Below are 16,952 nucleotides of genomic sequence, written 5' to 3' on the forward strand. Positions count from 1 at the left end.
TTCCTGTGGCTGAGACCCTTGTCGGGGAGAACACGTGCCCTGGACCCCCTTCTCCATTTTCCAGTCTCAGCTGACGTCAGATGCCCAGGGCTGTGGCCCTTTGCCTTTAGGAGCTTGCCTCTGTCCTGCTCTCAGAGGGTGGTGCCCAGAGGTGTGTGGAGTTCTCCAGTCTCCAGCCCGGTTCCTCCTCCTACCCTCAGGAGGCAGAGATGAATAGATGGCAATGGCAGTATGAACTCACCCTCGCCGTGACCTCTCCTCCCCGATAATCCTACAGCAGCCATAAATGCCGTTTATTAAGGGCTTACTATATTCTAGGCACCCTGTCAAACATGTTACAAGCACTATCTCATTTCATCATCACAACCACACTGGGAAGCAGGTCCCATTAGTATTCCCATCTCAAGGGGAGAAAAACGAGGCTCAGAGAGAGGTTAAGTAACTTGCCCAAAGTCACACAGCAGAGCTGGGACTCTGTGGAGGCCAAAGCCCCCATTCTTAACCACTCCCTTATTAACCCAGTTTTCCCAAAGTGGCGTCCTCTTCACGGGAAGAAACCACACGTTCCCCTTCCACAGCTCCGATGGCTTGAGGGAGGGTAATGGGGCACCTCCTCCACTGGGGTTCCAGCCCCATCCTCACCCAGGAGCCCAGGGAAACTGGGCCAGCTCCCAAGTGGAAAAGGATTCCCGTCTCCCCCGGAAAGGGCCGAGAGATGGGGGTAGGGAAGGAGGGGTGCTGTCAGCTCAGCTGGCCTCTGGCTGGGAGAGTAATTACACTCACTCTGCTACTTAACTTTACAACCTGGGCTGTTGTTTTAACGATGCGACTCGTGTTGGGCTGTCCAATTAATCTTGCTTTGGAGGCTTTCCGAGATGGGGCGGTAGATCTTATCTCAGGTCTGTGGAAAGAGGAGTGTGCAACCTGCAGCCGCAGGGAACAGGGCCCTGAGGGCCTGTGGCCCCAGAGAAGACCCAGAGGAGAGCTCAGGGGGGTCTGGGCCGAAGAGAGCAGGTGGAGGCGGGAGCCAGGGGCAGGGGAAGGCGTTGGTGGGGAGGCAGGGGAAGAGGCGGATGTTTCTCCTCTTGGCACCCTCCTTCTTCACTGCTCCTGGGTCTTGGCTTTGGCCCACTGTGTGCCATTTGCCATCCCCAGGATGTGGATCTCCATGTGTGTTTTGAGCAGTGGGTGTGGCCACTGACCCAGAATGGGGCCTGGGAAGGACTGAGAGCAGGCCTCCTTCCAGGTGGGGGGCTTCCACTGAATTTCACAATCCCCACCCCCCCCAACCCCCACCAGCCCTACGTTTCACTCCACTGGGGCCTCTCTCTGGCCAGCGGGGTTGGTTCCAGGTGCCTGAGTGGGCTTTTCAGACTGGGGCAGGCCCCAAGATGGCAGTGCCTGGGGACGGGTTCAGGCACTAAGAAGGAAGCTCCATTTGGGAGCTTTTGGCCTGGAATTGGAGGCCCCTCCCCCAGCCCCTTGGGCCATGCTGGGCTGGATTCCTGAATTATTCGAAGCCCTTGTCCTCAGCCCTCCTGTGTTGGGTGCTGTGTGTGTGGTGGGGAGCAGTGGCCATGAATCTGAGATGGAGCCTCTGACTGTGCCCATACTGCCTTCTGTACTTCCCTCAGCCAGGCACATACAAGCATCTGGCCATTTGTCTGCCTAGGTCACCTTGATATCCCCAGGATGTAACAGAGAGCAGAGGTGCAACAAATGTTTGTTGGATGGAGGAGAAGTCCAGTTCCTTCTGGGGTTTTCTTCTCCTCCCCTTCCTCCTTCCCCTAGGCGAGCTGAGGCCATTCTACCCCAAGGAGCACACTTCTTCCAGGGCAGGACTGGCCTGGCCCAGTGGGGGTGCCCTCTCCCAAGGTGAGCAGGGGCAAGGGAGGCTGTGAGGTTCCCAGCTCCCTCCAGAACTGGGTCAGGAGAGACTTCGCTGGTGAGGATCGCTCAGACTTTGGTCATTCCCAGCATTAGCATCTTCCAGTTTCACAATGGAGCATATGAAAATATGGATGTTGTTAGAACATTCCAGAGCTAGAGCCAGATAGCTAGTTAGTGGTAGAGGCAAAACTGGGATCCATTGCCTCTAGCTTAAGGCTAGAAGAGTCAGATGGGAGAGAGAGATGAGCAACAGCCCCGGAAGTCAGGAAACACACCTCACAGCCAAGGCCCAGGTTTTTGTACTAACTTTAATCTCTGAGAGCTCATGGGATGGGGGATGGTAAGAGCTTGGGGGGATGCTAGACAGATTAGCTGTGAGGAGCTGATTGCAGGGTCCACCCCACCTATTTGGGGGTATCTCCACCTACACTCATCCAGAAAGCTCATTTGTCCCCATTCTCCCCAAAGTGTTCCCTTCTGGGTTCCCGAGAGTGTGTGCGTGTGCATTGGTTAGGTATTAGGGATGGGGAACAGGCTCTTAATAAATACTGGTGGAATTCTATGATAATTGGATCCATTATTTACTCAAAGTGGATAGACATGGGGGAAGGAGGGCTTTTTTAGGAAGAGAGCATAAATTACCCATAGGTCCACAAAACTCCACATTTTCAGCATCCCTTCTACCTCACAGGATGGTGAGCAGGTCTACCAGTTACGGGGCAATGGGCTGACCTCCAGGAAAAGTCGGTGGGCGGGACCCAACGGTGGTCAACTCGAAGACTCTGGATGTCCACTGCACTTCTGCTTTTGCTCGCCAAGAGCCTGGGCAAGGCCCAAGGCACACAAAGAGAAAAAACACTCAGTGTTTCTTGCTGGCTTGACCCCAGGCTGTGGTGGGACTGCAACCCCCTCACGGAAGAAGTGGCAAGGCTAGGGATTCTGGGAGCCATCCGAACGCCAGCCAGTGACTCTCTCACCAGAGCCTTGACCAGCTGGAGGGAAGGTGTCCAGTCCATGGTAGCAGTGGGGGGCAGTGGTTAAGAGCAAAGTCCTTGATTAGGCTGTTTGGGTTATGGGGCAAAGGGGACAGGACTCCACCCCATCCTTTTTCTCTAGCTCCTCATCCTCCAGAGAAAACCCATCTGGAGCTGGTTTCCTCCCAGTCCAGAAGGGGTGCAGGTGGGCTGGGTCCTGGGCTTTGTAAGAGGGCTGGGGGCCGAGCTGCCCTTCCCCAGACTCACATCATCTGAGGTGGAGCCAGGACATCTGGGCAGTGATGCTGATACCAGGCTCCAAAGCTGTTGCCATAGCCACCGGTGGGCAGGGCCCCTGCCTTGGGTAGATCCCAGAGGGATGGAAGGGGTGGGGAGCAGGGAGACAGGGAGGGGGGCCTCCCAGGGAAGTCCCCTTCCTGTCCCCCCGAGTTCTGCTTCAGGAGCTTCTTGTATTTGGAGCGTTTGTTCTGAAACCAGATCTTTACCTTCAGGGAGAAAAGGGGGAGGAATGGAAGATCAGGAGAAGGCTATGTGTGGACTGGTCAGGTGGAGGGAAAGGGACCCAGGGATAGGGAGCAGCCCTGGGAGAAGTGCAGAGGTCAGGAACATTTGCTGCCATCCTCCATAGCCCCTGAAGCCCCTAGTTCCTGCCTCTGAGCTAGTACCTAGCCCTCCAGTCTGGGTACCCTTCTCTACCTGGACAGACCCCGGCCCCCCACCTTTTAACACATTCCCCCAACTTACTGAGGACCACCTATCAACACACCCCAGAGAGCTGTGACAGCAGGGCTAGGGGACTCATCAGTCATTCATACGGGGTGGGGGGTAGGTGAGTTCCCAGAGCACACACGTGGGGATGGTGAGTGGGCAGGAAGGTGGGACCGCCCCACCTGGGTCTGGGTGAGGCCGAGCTGCGCGGCCAGCTGAGCCCTCTCGGGCAGCGCCAGGTACTGCGTGTGCTGGAAACGCTGGTTCAGCTGCTGCAGCTGCAGGCTCGAGTAGATGGTCCTCGGCTTGCGCAGCTTTTTGGTCGGGGCCTGCGGGCGCCGCTCCGAGGGCTCCGGGGACAGCGGCGGCTTCTCGGAGCCTAGGGGCGGCACAAGACGGTTTTCCAGAGGGTCGCACGCGCAGTTTCATAGGCTCATTTGCATCTCGTTTGCATGCCGGCCTCGGATTAGCAAAAAGCGCAGGCACCTGGCCGGCCTCTCTCTACCTTGCTCCACGCTCCTTTCGAACCCCACTTCCACCGTGCGCCAGGTGGTGCGAGACGCAGTTCTTGCCCTCAGGGAGCTCCCACTCTGATGGGTCCTGTGACCCTAGGAAGGAAGCACCAAGGGCCAGAGCGAGGGTACGGGCGGCGCCTGCGGCGGGAGGTCAGAGTACAGCAGGGTACGGTGGCGCCAGCTTGGGGTGGGGCGGGGCAGAAAGGCTCGGTCGAGGGCTGGACTGAGGCCTGGAGATGACGGGGGAAGGGCATTCCAGGCGGAGGGAACGCAAACGCAATGCTCAGAGGCCCCAGGCAGTGTTTGCGTGGCAGCTTCCCCGCTGCCGGAAGAAGGGTGGATGGGGGGTGGGCGGGACCGAGCGAACCTTGAACGCCAAGATGAGCACCCTTCCCAGCAAGAGAGTGTGGAAAGTGCCCCCAGGGTTTGTCATTGCCTCGCCTATTGTAAGGGCCCGCCCCTCTCCAAACGCACACCCTGCAAGAAAGCGACCATCTCTCACCGCCCCATGGCTGGCTGCCTGGGGAGATGGCTTTCAGGGGCCCTAGAAGCCAGGTCAGTGTGGGGCAGCCCCCTCCGCCCGGCTGCAGTCACAGAGGGGTTCCAGGCGGGCAGGGAAGGTGACTGGTTCGGAGAGCGCGCAGCGCCCTCAGCGCAGGCCCTGGGGCCGCTCCTGGATCCCGCTGCGGGTGCCGCCGCCGGAGATCTGGTCACCTCCTGCCCCCAGGGCCCAGCCTCTCAAGGAATCTCGGCCGTGGGACAGCCTGGCCTTAGATTGCAAGGGGGGTGGAGGTGCGAGAGGTTCCCCTCTTCCGATGGCTAACCTATGCCACTCTACCGGGACACCCGAGGCCATTCCATGCAGATGGTAGGGCGGAGGTGGAGCAAGCGGCTGCAGTGCCCCCGGGTTTAGGGCAATGTTCGCCGCACCCCACACGGGTCTGCAGAGCCGCCCCAGCCCCAGCCGAAAGAGCGCTTGGCCCTGGTGCCCAGGTGTCCGTCCGGGTCCCTGACCCGCCCTCTGCCTTCTTCCGCTCACCGGACTCACTCCACATACGTCAGGTTCCCCGCCCTTGGCCGGCCGCGGTGACCAGTTGCCTTCACCTCCCCCGCATCCCTCACCCGTGGCCTCGGGCGCTGCGGGCTTCTTAGATCCACCCCCTTCGACCCCCGCCTCAGCCACTTCCCAGAAAAACCATTGGGTTTCCGCTCCCGCCCGCGCCTGTCCGGCCTCCCCTGCTTCGACCCTACTGCTCACGGCCCCAGGCTGGCAGCAGCGGAGCGACCACCCGCGCCTCTCTGGCTGCGTGGACGGCGCGCTGTGGGCGGTGACGCAGAGACAGGCAGGGAGGCAGCCCCAGCTACTGAACTCTCTCCGCCCTCTGCGCCCTAACTCTCCCACCAGACCCCCTTCTAAGTTCCTTGCCCGACAGCTGCCTTTCTCCACACCAGTTGCAGCAAGTCTGACTGGATCTGCCCTGGTCGCCAGTATGGAGCCCAAGGGCCTCCCTCGAGGCACCTCCGTGCTCACCTGCTCAGTGCTTGGTGGTAGCCAGCTCACTTGGAGCCAAACCTCTCCCTGAGGCGGGGGTGGACACAGAGTGGGGGCAAAAGGAAGACCCCAAGCCCTCACTCACACCCCAATCATTCAGTCTAGAGTGGGCCAAACCCACCACTTTCCGTAGAAAAATGCTACAATCTAATGTAAGGCGATGTGTGGTTTTCGTTGGATCCGGGGAAATTCCGTAAAGAAAAGGAACTCTCCATTCTCTTGTGTTTAGACCAAGCAAAGGGAAGGCAAGGAGTGTGGAAAACAGGGCAGCAAATACCAAGCTCATTTAACGACAGTTCTCTTAAAGACAAGGTTATCTCATTCCCACCCTACTACAGACACACGAAAATGTCCCATACTGGCAGACACTGAAGGCAAGCATCCAAGGGACTCGTCTGTGGAAATTAGATCATTTGTAGAAACACTACCCCCCCCCCCCATCCCCTGCTCCTCCTCCAACGACAGACCCAGCACCCGGGAGAGGCAACCCCAGTTCTGGCACAGAAGGCAGTTAACTTCTGGGGACTCTGAGAAAGTTTCCTAAAATCCTCTTTTTTGGTCCCATGCAGTGAGAGTCAACAGGCAAGGGCCAAGAGCATGGAAGGCAGGCTTTGTCTTTGACCCAGGCACACTCTTTCTTTGGGCCTCAGTTTGCCCATCTGTACATCAAGGAGGTTGAGCTCCCAAATCTCTAAGATCAATTGTGGCTCTGATGTTTACAAGGTCATGTGTCCCAGCAGAGCAACAGGGGAAGGCAGGGACGTGTCTTAGTCCTGGGCTGACTCCAGCGAAGTCAGTCAGTGGATGTGCATCCTTGGAGGAAACTGTGCCAAAGACAATTGTGGGGGCCATTAGGTGGGGGCAGGGAGTGCAGGGGGCCTGAGGTCTAAGCCTGAGCCAGTACAGATGGGTGTATGTATAGCCTTGAATGGGTTCTGACTATGCAAGGCCCAGGACCAGGAAGACAGGCCAGCTCCTTGGCTTCTTTGAGACCTTCCAGTGAGCACTTTCTCAGGAGCTCAAAGTTGTTCCAGGCGATGGGAACTGGGGCCTAACCCATCCCAAAGGCAAAGGGTGGAGATGATAGGTGTGGCTCGCTCCTTTGGCTGGAAGGCTGGGGTCTACAATGAGAGACTGCCTGACCCACCTATGGCTACATTTTTAGAACAATGGGTGGTGGGGTCCTAACCCCAGACTCTGCCAGACCAGCTTTCCCTCTCTGTCAGGCACTTTCGGGCTCGGTCTGGGGGAGAGGGGAAAGGACCCCCGAATACCTCAATTCTACCGCCCTCCAGCTGGGACCTGATTTCTATTTATCAGGCTTTGACTTGAGCACTGCTTTCTGAGACAAGACGAAGGCAGAGAAAGGCGACATGGGGAAGAGAAGGAGTGCACGATGGAGAGAATCCCGGAGAAGGGGCTAGGCACCCACACCCACATCTGGATTGTTTCAGTTTTCCGTTACACGTAGGTACACACAACCCCGCTGCTCCAGGGGGTGGGGTAGGGAGCCCTGCCGACGGGCTTCACACAAGTGCAAATCGAAACCAGGTCGGTCTTGAAAGGAGACCTAGATCAACTCGCCCCCGCCCCTCCCCCTTGTCTCCCGCCCCATCCCTTCGCCCTCCCCCCACCCCCAGATCCGAGTGGAATCCGAGTAAGGTCTGAATCCCGCTAGCCGCGCCCAACCAGGCGAGGACGAAGTTTAGGGGCGCACAGGAGCAAGACCCCAGAGGTGGGAAGAGCCGCCGCCCGGACTTACCTGCCTCCCGCTCCTGCTGAGCCGGCTGGGAGGGCGCCGCGGGTTGCTGGCAGGGCAGGTAGGAGTCTCTGGGGGTCGCCGGCCCGGCGTAAGGGTAGGGCAAGAGGTGGCCATACGGCCCAGAATAGGGCAAGTCGGAGGCTGCTGCGGTTGCGGGAGACAAGCCAAGCTGGTAGGCAGCCACTACTGATGGGACGGGGGCGATGTTCGGGAAGATGGCTTTGGAGGGGTCCGGGCCAGGGACGGGGCAAGGCAAAGAGGTCATTGTGGCCGGGGCCGGGGCCAAAGGGCCTAGGCCATGGCCCGGCACGTAGTCCTCTCCCTCCGCCAACTCTCTTTTTCGAGCCTCGGGCGTTGGGGCCAGATGAGCCCCCCAGCCAGCCTCCCCCACACTTAAGATCCTGAGGAAAATGTCTCTCTGCGCCTCTTCCAGCGGAGAGCGCGCGCCTGGGAAAGGGGTTCCGGGGGGGTGCCCCCCATGGCTTTTCCCCTCCCCCCTAAATCCATGGGGCCCCCCTCTTCCAGCTCTTGGGTTCGGTTCCCGGGACCCGACGGGGGCCCCGCCCATTTAGACGCCGTGGATTGGCTCCCGCACGCGGTGACCTCACGGAGGCCTAGTGCCGGGCCCGCCCCCGGGGGCAGCCCGCGGCAGGGAAATTCACAACTGGGAGATGGGAGGAGGACGGTGCGCACGCTCTAGGCCCAGCTATCTCGGGGTCCTCTCCGAGAGAGGTGCCGAGGTTGCAGCGCGGTTGGGGCAGTCTGAGAACCTCGGTCATAACAGAAACACGAGGGAGTTGGCGAGGCTGGGCTGGCCAAGGGGCGAGGGGAGCAGCACAGCGGCGGAGGCCCTGTGGCTTCGGGGACGCAGGGAACCTGCGGTCGCATTCTCCAGCTCTGGGGATCTGCAGGGCGATTCTGATCCTGCCGCCACGGACCTGCAGGGGAGTTGAGACCAGACAGACAGTGCCCGCAGCTTATTCAGCGCGTCGGAATGCGTCCCTGCCGAGCGCGGGCAGTTTGTTGGTAAACAGACGCCAGGTCTGGGGAGGTGCCGCCGGGCGCCCAGCCTGCCCCGCAGGCGCGCGGCGCGCACGCCTCCTCGGGTTGCCCTCGGCCGGGCACGCCGCGACCGCCGCGACTGCGCCTCACCGGCCCCCCTCCTCCCCCACCCTGGCTTCCACTTCCGGCGGGGGCCCGGGTTTGGTTGCGACGTCACAGCTCCTGCAGGCCCCCGAGGCCGCGGGAGGGATCCGCCGTCTCGGCTTTTTCCCGAGTGGCGCCCCGCCTTTCCTGGCGCCGCGTGAGGCTGAAGCCTTGCACGAACCGGGAAAAAATCCGGGAGTGAGAGGCGAGTCCGGTTTGATGGCTCTGCGGAGGGCGCGGGAAATAGAGGAGGCCAGTCTCGGTGGCCGCGTTTTGCAGTGTGTGTGCAGGACCTGCCTCTGAACGTTAGTATCCAAGGCCTCGAAGGGCAGGTGTCTACGTATACAAGCGTCTATGGCCACAGGTCCGCAACTACACAGAGACTCCATTCAAATACAACATATACACTTGCATATACCAACACATAGGTGTCTACACCAATGTTCGCACTAGCATCTCTCCACGAACAGAGAGGTTCGTTTATGGATCTGCAAATACAGAGTATAGGCTGTGATGTCTACCTATCTACATTCCCAAAGATGAACAGTAATACCCCTGAATAAAAGCACTATTCTTGTCTCTTACACAGACCCGCGACTATACAAGTCAAATTGCCGGTGTACACACTCGAAAATACAGAAAACCCAAGTACATAAACATTGATGCATGTGTACCCACCCTATGAAAGATACCTGTCCACACACATTAGGCTGCTGCATGTTAGGACAAAGACACACCCCCAAGCCCACCAGTCCTCACAGATTCCCCAGCATACCCACGTATCTTCTCCCACCTGAGTACGTGCCTCGGATGGGCATATTCATGCCTGTACACACACGTGTGCTCTCATCAGAGTTCATAGTCAAGATAGCAGTCTTGGAATGGTTGGGGGGGGGGTGAGAGAGGATGACGATCTGAGAAAGAAGGAAGCTTAGAAGAGTAAGAGAAGGCCCTAGGGGGTGGCCAGGCTCAGACCTCCTTGGAGAGACAGAAAGGTCGAAGGGGTGTACAGAGGTGGTTAAACCCTCCCAGTCAGGTGTCCCTGGGGGAGGAGGAGCATACTGGACTCCCCTTTGGAAGGGATAGAAATGAGTCTTTCCAGGAAAACACACCCCTGGCACCTGGCTCTGAGCTCTTCCCACTGAAGACTTGCAGCTTCAGGAGCAGACTCTTTAAGGGATCGCCTACTCTCTGGGCACCTGGAGAACCCACTTCCTTCTCATCCAACAGGGTATGCAGGTTTAGCTCAGTTGAGAAATGCTATTTCCATATGGGGACCACCTTTCCTGCTTTCTTCCCCAACTCCAGCCATGCCACCACCTCCTTAGAGCTGGGGCTATGAACTTACAGGGTAACCGTCCTTTCTACCAACATCACCTTCTGCAGGGAGGCAGCCACACAACAGTGTCCTGGTGGGTTTCAAGGACAGCATCTCAGAGGGCACCAAGGGAAAAGAATGCTCTTTGGGGTGGGGCTGGCTGTCAGGGAAGGTTTACAAAGGAGGTGATTTTGAGGTGGAACTGAAAGGATGGGTGGAAGGACACTTCCTCCCAGGACAATGAACCCAGAGACCTTTCTGTGCTGGACCTAACAAGAAAGGGCAAAGGTGGGTTTTCTGGCAGGCCTCTGTAGCAGTTGACTTTTGACATCCTCCAAAGCTGGAAGACCCATAGTGAGAGGCCCTCCTAAACTCTGAAGGGGCTTCACTGAACTCATGCAGGATCCTCAACCCCATGCAGCAGTAGAAAACACCCTGCAGCCCTTTAGAATTTATGAAACACTCACAACATCCAAGCCCTGTGCATCTTCACAAAACCCCTGGAAAGCAGATACTATTATTATCTCCAGTCTACCAATGAAAAAATCTCTCCCTCCATCACCACCTCCATCTTCAGGGCTCCCTACTTCCCTGTGCTGGAGGGTGTGAGGCTGGGGCACCTGGTGGGAACCCCCCCTCCCCGCCCCCCAAAGCAGTGTCCTCAGATGCAGACTCTATTTCACCAACCACAGGGCCTCTGAGCGAGAGTCGGGAAAGGAGGCAGGGATGGGGACAGGGGCTAGGAAGGGCAGTAAATGTGTGTTTGCTCAGAGGGGAGGGAGGGCTGGCCTGAGAGGCCTGAGGCCTGGGTTCCCATCCCAGCTTGGCTGGCTGTGTGAAGCCTGGGTTGGCCATTTCCCATCTCTGAGTCTCATTTTAGCCAGAAGGGATAAAATGAGGGAGCTGCACTTACAACCTCCAAGCCTTTGTCATTGGCTTTAGAATGAATTGCAAAAACCAAAATCCCAAAACATAGTAAAACCAAGAAGGAGGAAGAAGAGTTGGAGGAGGAGGAGGAAGGAAGGCAAAACAAAACGAACTCTCTCCTGTCTCTACCAATAACATAGCCTCTGGATGGTCAGGAAAGCTAAAAGTGGCTCTCGCAGCTTTCTCACGCAGGTCCTCTCCCTTAGCCAAAGGGGTCCGCTTGAAGATCCCCGGTACCGAAATAAGGCCTTGGGAGCCGACCGTGGGGTCCCGAGTGGGGGACACCGCGCCACCGCAGGCTCGGGAATCAGCCGAGGTGCGGCGACTGGACCTGACAGATCTGCGCGGAGCGCGATGTTTGTAGGCTCTTCGCAAGTCGCCAGACAAACGCAACCCACCGGATCCAGTAACGATTCTTTATGCAGAATAAGCGCCCGCGACCCTGAGATGTATACCTCGCTTCAGTTTACTCGGAGTGAGTTCGGACTCTCCCCTGAAGCCGGGAACTCCGTCCAAACCAGTGCCCCTTCCGACACCAGAAACACGTGATGGGTGCGCAGGGCTTTCCGCACAGCCCTCGGGCTTCGTATCCAGCGGGCTGCACGCTCCTGAGCAAAAGGTGGGCGTCTGTGACTGGAGTCCGCTCCGGGGTCTGTAACCCGGTACAGATTCTCCACGCAGCACCTGTGTGGATCTGCCCAGGGGAATAGATTCCACTGCGACCCCAGTTCTCGGCCCTCGGGGGCCAGAGCGGGATCATCCGAGCCCTTTCTCCTCCATCCCACCCACCGTCCCCAAACGAAATTTTAGTTTAGTTTTGTCCGTTCTCAGTGGAATTTAAGTCCGATTTGGCGGCGCTTCCCTAGAAACTCGGTTTGGGGAAACTGTGAATAATTTATTTGGCGGGGGTAGGGGGTGAGGATTCCTCGTTCTGCTCAGCCTGTTGCGCGGTGGTTAAAGCCCCACTGTAGGCAAGGCGGGGAAGGGGCAGTCTAGAGACCCCTGCATCCCCACCCACTCCAATTTGACTTTTCCTGAAATTTTGAATTATTGTGTCTCTTTTCTTCTCTCTGATCGAGCAGTTAATAAGCGCTGGCGCAAGCGGGGCGGCGGGCTGGTTACCGAGGTCACCGCCAGCCTGGCCGTGCACTTCGGTTGGCGCTCACCTCCACGCTCCCACGAGAGCTTTCTCTGTGACTGGCGTTCCCGCCTCATTTTCCAGATAACCTTGGAGACACTGCCAGGGGAGGGGGAGGGGAGAGGCCTTGGGGTCAGCGCCACCTAGAGATCTGGGCACCGCTGGGCGGGCGGGCTCCCTTCCAGGGTCTCCGGCTCCCTCCTCAGCGACATTCTTCCCACGTTGTCTTTGCTTTATTTCCAAATTTCAGCCTCCGCCCCAGCGAAAGCCTTCTGTTTGGGACTGACTGGGACGTTTAAAATACACGTATATGCGAAGTCACCAAACAGGTTAAAAATAAAACAAACTATGAACCACTCTTAGACCAAGTACCCCCACCCCACGCCCCAAAAAGAAAACATTTAGCAAAAACTGGAGCGGCTTTGAAGGTGCGCTGGAGGCCCCGCTCTGCGCGGCTGGAGCTGGCGGAGCGCGGGCGCGGGAAATGGCCCGGGCAGGGGGCGCGGAGGCGCGGGGCTCGGCGGCGGGGACGCGGGAGTTCTCGGTCGGGTGTCCCAGCCTCGGACCAAGCGGGCCTGAGGGAGGAGCCCGCGCCCAGAGCCGGCGGACAGACCGCGGGACGGCACGCCGGACGCCCGGGGGAACGTGGAGAGCTGGCGGGAGCCCCCGCGGCCAACCCGGCTGCAACGAATTCGCCGCGCCCCGAACGAAGACAGCTCGGCCAGGTTCTTCAGACCTTCCCAGACCGCAGCACGGAAACTAGGGCGTTCCGCCGAGGTCTCCATCATCCGGTCCCGGGGGAAGCCGGAGGTAGGACGCGGCGGAGTGGGGACATGCATCTAGCGGGCGCCAACGAAGCGAGTGTGTGCACGGGCGCACACAACATAGCACCGAACACACACGCACACCACAGTCACACTCGTACTCCCATAACCCAGCAGCCGGAGCACACACTACACAGGCAAGCACACACTTGCGGCAAATACACAACCACATCACACATACACACCACACAGCACCCACCCACCACACAGGTACACATACACACACGTTACTCGCGCCCGACCCTCTGGACCCCCTCGATTCCGCGGAAGGTCTACACGGGTGGGGTTACAGTTTTCACTTTCTGACTCCCCAACTAGACCCGTTGGAGGTCCGGCCTGTTTTTCTTTCGTAACAAAAAGGTAGGTTTGGTCCCCGCATCCCAGTCTGGGCTGCGGAGATTGCCCCTTACCTCTGCTGGGCCGGGCCTGAGAGAATGAGGGAATATTGTCTTGGGGAGGAGAGCGGGACCACCACGTGGGCGCCGCAGACGCACCCGCACCTCCTGACCCCCAAAGTGAGAAAAATAATCACAATTACAAACCCCCCCTCCCCCACAAAACACAAAAATAAAACCCGTAGTCTTTCCCTCTGCGTACCACCGCGTTGGGCTCTGGGCTTCAGAGCGTCAGGCCTGGTGTGGGGGAAGGGGAGATTGGAGTGGGGGGTGAGAGACAGCTCAGTCCCACCCCCACTCTTCCCCTTTCTTCCAAACCCTCCCCCACCCGGCTCAGCAAGGAGGGGCGGGGACGCTAGGCCGAGAGGAGCGGCCCAGGCCCACTCCTTCTGTTTGAGGAGGGGGCGGCGGCTCGCGCACCTCCTCCCACCCACATTTACCCTCCGCCGCCGCCAATCACCCTTATTAATTCGCGCTGGGAAAGGATCACACACTGGAAGTTCGTCAACGGATGCCTTGGAAAAGTCTGGAGGACACGGAAGTGGACAGTAAGGGAGAAGGGTTGGGACTTTCGGGGTGGGGTGGGTGCTGGGCGCTAGTCATGGCCACCTGAGCTGTGCTCTTGCCCATTTCCATCTTCTCAGACCAGTGTGCCCCTCCCCTCCCCTAACGACCCCTCTCCACTTGTGAGCTGACCCACACCTATCCAGGCTGGACCTTGGCTGAGGCACGGCTCCCAAACTCTGGGGGGAGACAAGTCCTCCCCAGCCCAAATTCTGGGTGGAACGTGCCTCAGAACTAGTAGGAGGGGCAAGCTCAGCCCCACTCCCAAGCACCAGCCAACCCAAAGGAACGCTGGCTGCCTCAGTTGCTGTCCACAGGAAAGGAGGGGCGCGGATAGTGGTTCTTTGGCTGTCTGAGGCACAGGAGGATCCAGATGGAGACACTGTTCCTGGAAACACCTTAATGAACCTTCTAGAGCTTTCGGAGGGCAAGAGGAGCAGCCGTGATCTGAGGCCCTGTGTCTTGGGTAACACAATAATAATGGTAATAATAGCTACAATTATTGTTTTCTGTGTTGCAGGCACTATGCTGAGCTCTTACTTGCGTTATTTCGTTTATCACACGAATTCTATGAAGTATCATATTATCCCCACTTTACAGATGAGGAAATTGAGGCACAGCAAGAGTGAGTAACTTGCTAAAAGCTAGAATTGGAACTCAGGCCAGTTTGTCCTCTTAACTCCATGGAGTTGTGTTACCTGGCGAAGTACCACTCTGCAAGGGCAAGAGGAAGTGCTGAGCAGGCAGAGAGGACCCCAGGAGAGGAATGCCCTCTATGGAATGGTGGTAAGATGTGTGTAAGTAATAATATCAATAATGGCCGATATTTATTGTGGGCTTGTATACTATGCTTCACATGCATTTCCTCATTGAAATCTTCAAACAACCCTGCAAGGGAGTCCTATTACTATGCCCCAGTTTACAGATGAGGAGACTGAGGCACAGAAAAAGTGTGTGTATCATCTACACCCACTTGGTTGGAAGGTAAGAAAGTGAGGAAAGAGCTGAGACTGAGAGTCAGGAGTTCCACACTGTGGAGGGCCTGGAACGCCCACCAAGAGCTCAGAATGGGGCCCATGGGTGAGGGGCAGAGGGGTTGCTGAGAGGCTTCCTAGGAGCATCTTGGGTACCAAAGTGGTCTGGGAAGGGAAGAGTCAGGTGGCAGAGAGCCCAGTTAGGAGGCTGTTGCAAATAGGTCGTGTGTGAAGAGAGGAGGGAGGGCCCAGCGGGTTGGTGGCAGAGGCAATGGAAAGGAGGGGAAGCATGAGAAGAGTGGCTCAAAGACAACTCTGCAGGGCTTGGTGACTGTACTGGAAGAGGGTAGAGACAAGAATGACTCTGAAGTTCCTGGCCTGGGCAACTGGAGGAGCCCTGGGGAAGAAGCCATGTGTTTGGTTCAGAGATTCAGGCATTTGATGGGCAGATGGACCATGGCCCAAGATTTGAGGTTTGGATGCTCCAGCATGCAGTCAGCCACTCTGGTTTCCCTCGCGCTCCTGCACAGGTGTCTTTCTCTTACACCCTGCCAGGATGCACAGGTGAAACTTGCATATATGCAGATGTATGCAAATGAGAGTAACCAGGTCCGGGCCCTAAGCCAAGAGCCAGGGGAGGGGGAGGGCCGCCCTAGCCCTGACTCACCCTCTGACTTGCCGCCTGGAATGCCACCTCCCCAGCTGGGCTTCCTCCAACTTGGGGAACTTGCTTTTGGAATCACCCTGAAGCTCAGCCTCAGAAAATCACCAACCCAAGGACCTGGAGGGGGCTGGGATTGGGGACTTTCTAAATCAGAGTACAGCTTTATTCTGGGGCCTCCTTGCAAAATGGTGGCAGGAGGGGAGAAGGCAGGAAGAATACCTGGGTGATAAGATATTTATAATTAGACAACACATATGGCATTCCCTAAAGCATTTTCACATCTATTGCTTCACTGGGGCCTCAAAGTAACTTGTGAAGTAGGTGCTTTATTAGCCCCATTTTACAGATGAAGACACTGAGGCCCATGTCATGAAGTGCCTTGCCAGGGACAGAGGGGGTACAGAGCTGGATTTCCAATCCAGGCCGTCTGACTCAGTGCTCATTACACTACTCTACGGCTTGGTGCTGGGCTGAGAGAAGGGGATGTTGATTCCAGAGTCTGGGGCTCCATTTGGGGAACTGCTGATCCTCAGGCATCCAGATAGTTGTGGGAAAGATACCTTTCATCCTCTCGGTCCTCAAGAACTTCAGCAAGTAAGTGAGCTCTTGTCTCTAGACCTCCTGTCTGGCTGGACTGTGCATCTCACTTCCGGCTCCTTCAAAACTCTCTGCAATTCAGTACTCTCTCTCTCTCTTTTTTTTTAAAGATTTTATTTTTTTTCCTTTTTCTCCCCAAAGCCCCCCAGTACATAGTTGTATATTCTTAGTTGTGGGTCCTTCCAGCTGTGGCATGTGGGACGCCACCTCAGCGTGGCTCGATGAGCAGTGCCATGTCTGCACCCAGGATTCGAACCGATGAAACACTGGGCCGCCTGCAGTGGAGCGCAGGAACTTAACCACTCGGCCATGGGGACGGCCCCTCTCTCTTTTTTTTTTTAAAGATTGGCACCTGAGCTAACGTCTGTTGCCAATCTTTTTTTTTTTTCTTCTCCCCAAAGCCCCCGGGTACATAGTTGTATATTCTAGTTGTGCTATCACTACTCTCTTTTTAAGCACCTGCTAGTACAGTTCTGTGTGGGGCACTGTGAGAAATCAGCCTCGGTCCCACCCAATAGTGACTTTGGCAATTTCTGTGTATTAAAATTGTGAACAAAAACATATAAAGTACAGTGAATTAAGATACACACAGTTAAGGAATATTTATAAACTAGATACCTAGGTCAAGAAATAGGACTCTGCCAGTCCCCCAGGAACCCCGCTGAGTGACCCTCCTTGATCATAATCCTCTCCTCCACCTAAGCATCCCAGTTTTTGTGTTAATCACCTCCCTGCTTTTCCTTCCAGTTTCATCACCTGTATCTGCTTACTTTCACCTGTTTATCACCTTAACATGAATGGAATCGTACTGTACACAGGATTCTTGCTTCTCTCACTTGACAGTTCGTGGATTCTAAGACATCCTCCCCTGACTTCCTTGTCCGGGACTGCAACCACCTGGACCACGTGCTCAGCTGCATTGCCCCTCTCAGATGCTCAGATGGGTTGGCTGCACGAGGGCAGGGATGGGGCCTTTATGCCTC

The 16,952-nt window shown here is 57.0% G+C and overlaps 1 protein-coding gene across 1 annotated transcript; it reads right to left on the reverse strand.

Moving 5' to 3' along the window:
• Positions 1-2,185: 2,185 nt before the first annotated feature.
• On the reverse strand, positions 2,186-7,955 carry DLX4 (distal-less homeobox 4). Its single transcript, XM_046676012.1, has 3 exons — positions 7,423-7,955; positions 3,776-3,972; positions 2,186-3,370 (listed from the first exon to the last, which is right to left on the reverse strand). Exons 1-3 carry the CDS (start codon positions 7,685-7,687, stop codon positions 3,128-3,130), a joined length of 705 nt encoding a protein of 234 aa, XP_046531968.1. The 5' UTR covers positions 7,688-7,955; the 3' UTR covers positions 2,186-3,127.
• Positions 7,956-16,952: the final 8,997 nt, after the last annotated feature.

This window comes from Equus quagga, chromosome 11, assembly GCF_021613505.1.
Source record: "Equus quagga isolate Etosha38 chromosome 11, UCLA_HA_Equagga_1.0, whole genome shotgun sequence".
Taxonomy (NCBI): Eukaryota; Metazoa; Chordata; class Mammalia; order Perissodactyla; family Equidae; genus Equus; species Equus quagga.

What these genes read in the sequence shown, in the direction of transcription:
- DLX4 (XM_046676012.1), bottom strand. Translation starts at nt 7,687, where the DNA reads ATGACCTCTTTGCCTTGCCCCGTCCCTGGCCCGGACCCCTCCAAAGCC. An exon ending in TCAGCAGGAGCGGGAGGCAG is followed by an intron (nt 3,973 to 7,422) that starts GTAAGTCCGGGC and finishes TGCCGCCCCTAG; the next exon opens with GCTCCGAGAAGCCGCCGCTG. An exon ending in TCGGCCTCACCCAGACCCAG is followed by an intron (nt 3,371 to 3,775) that starts GTGGGGCGGTCC and finishes TTCTCCCTGAAG; the next exon opens with GTAAAGATCTGGTTTCAGAA.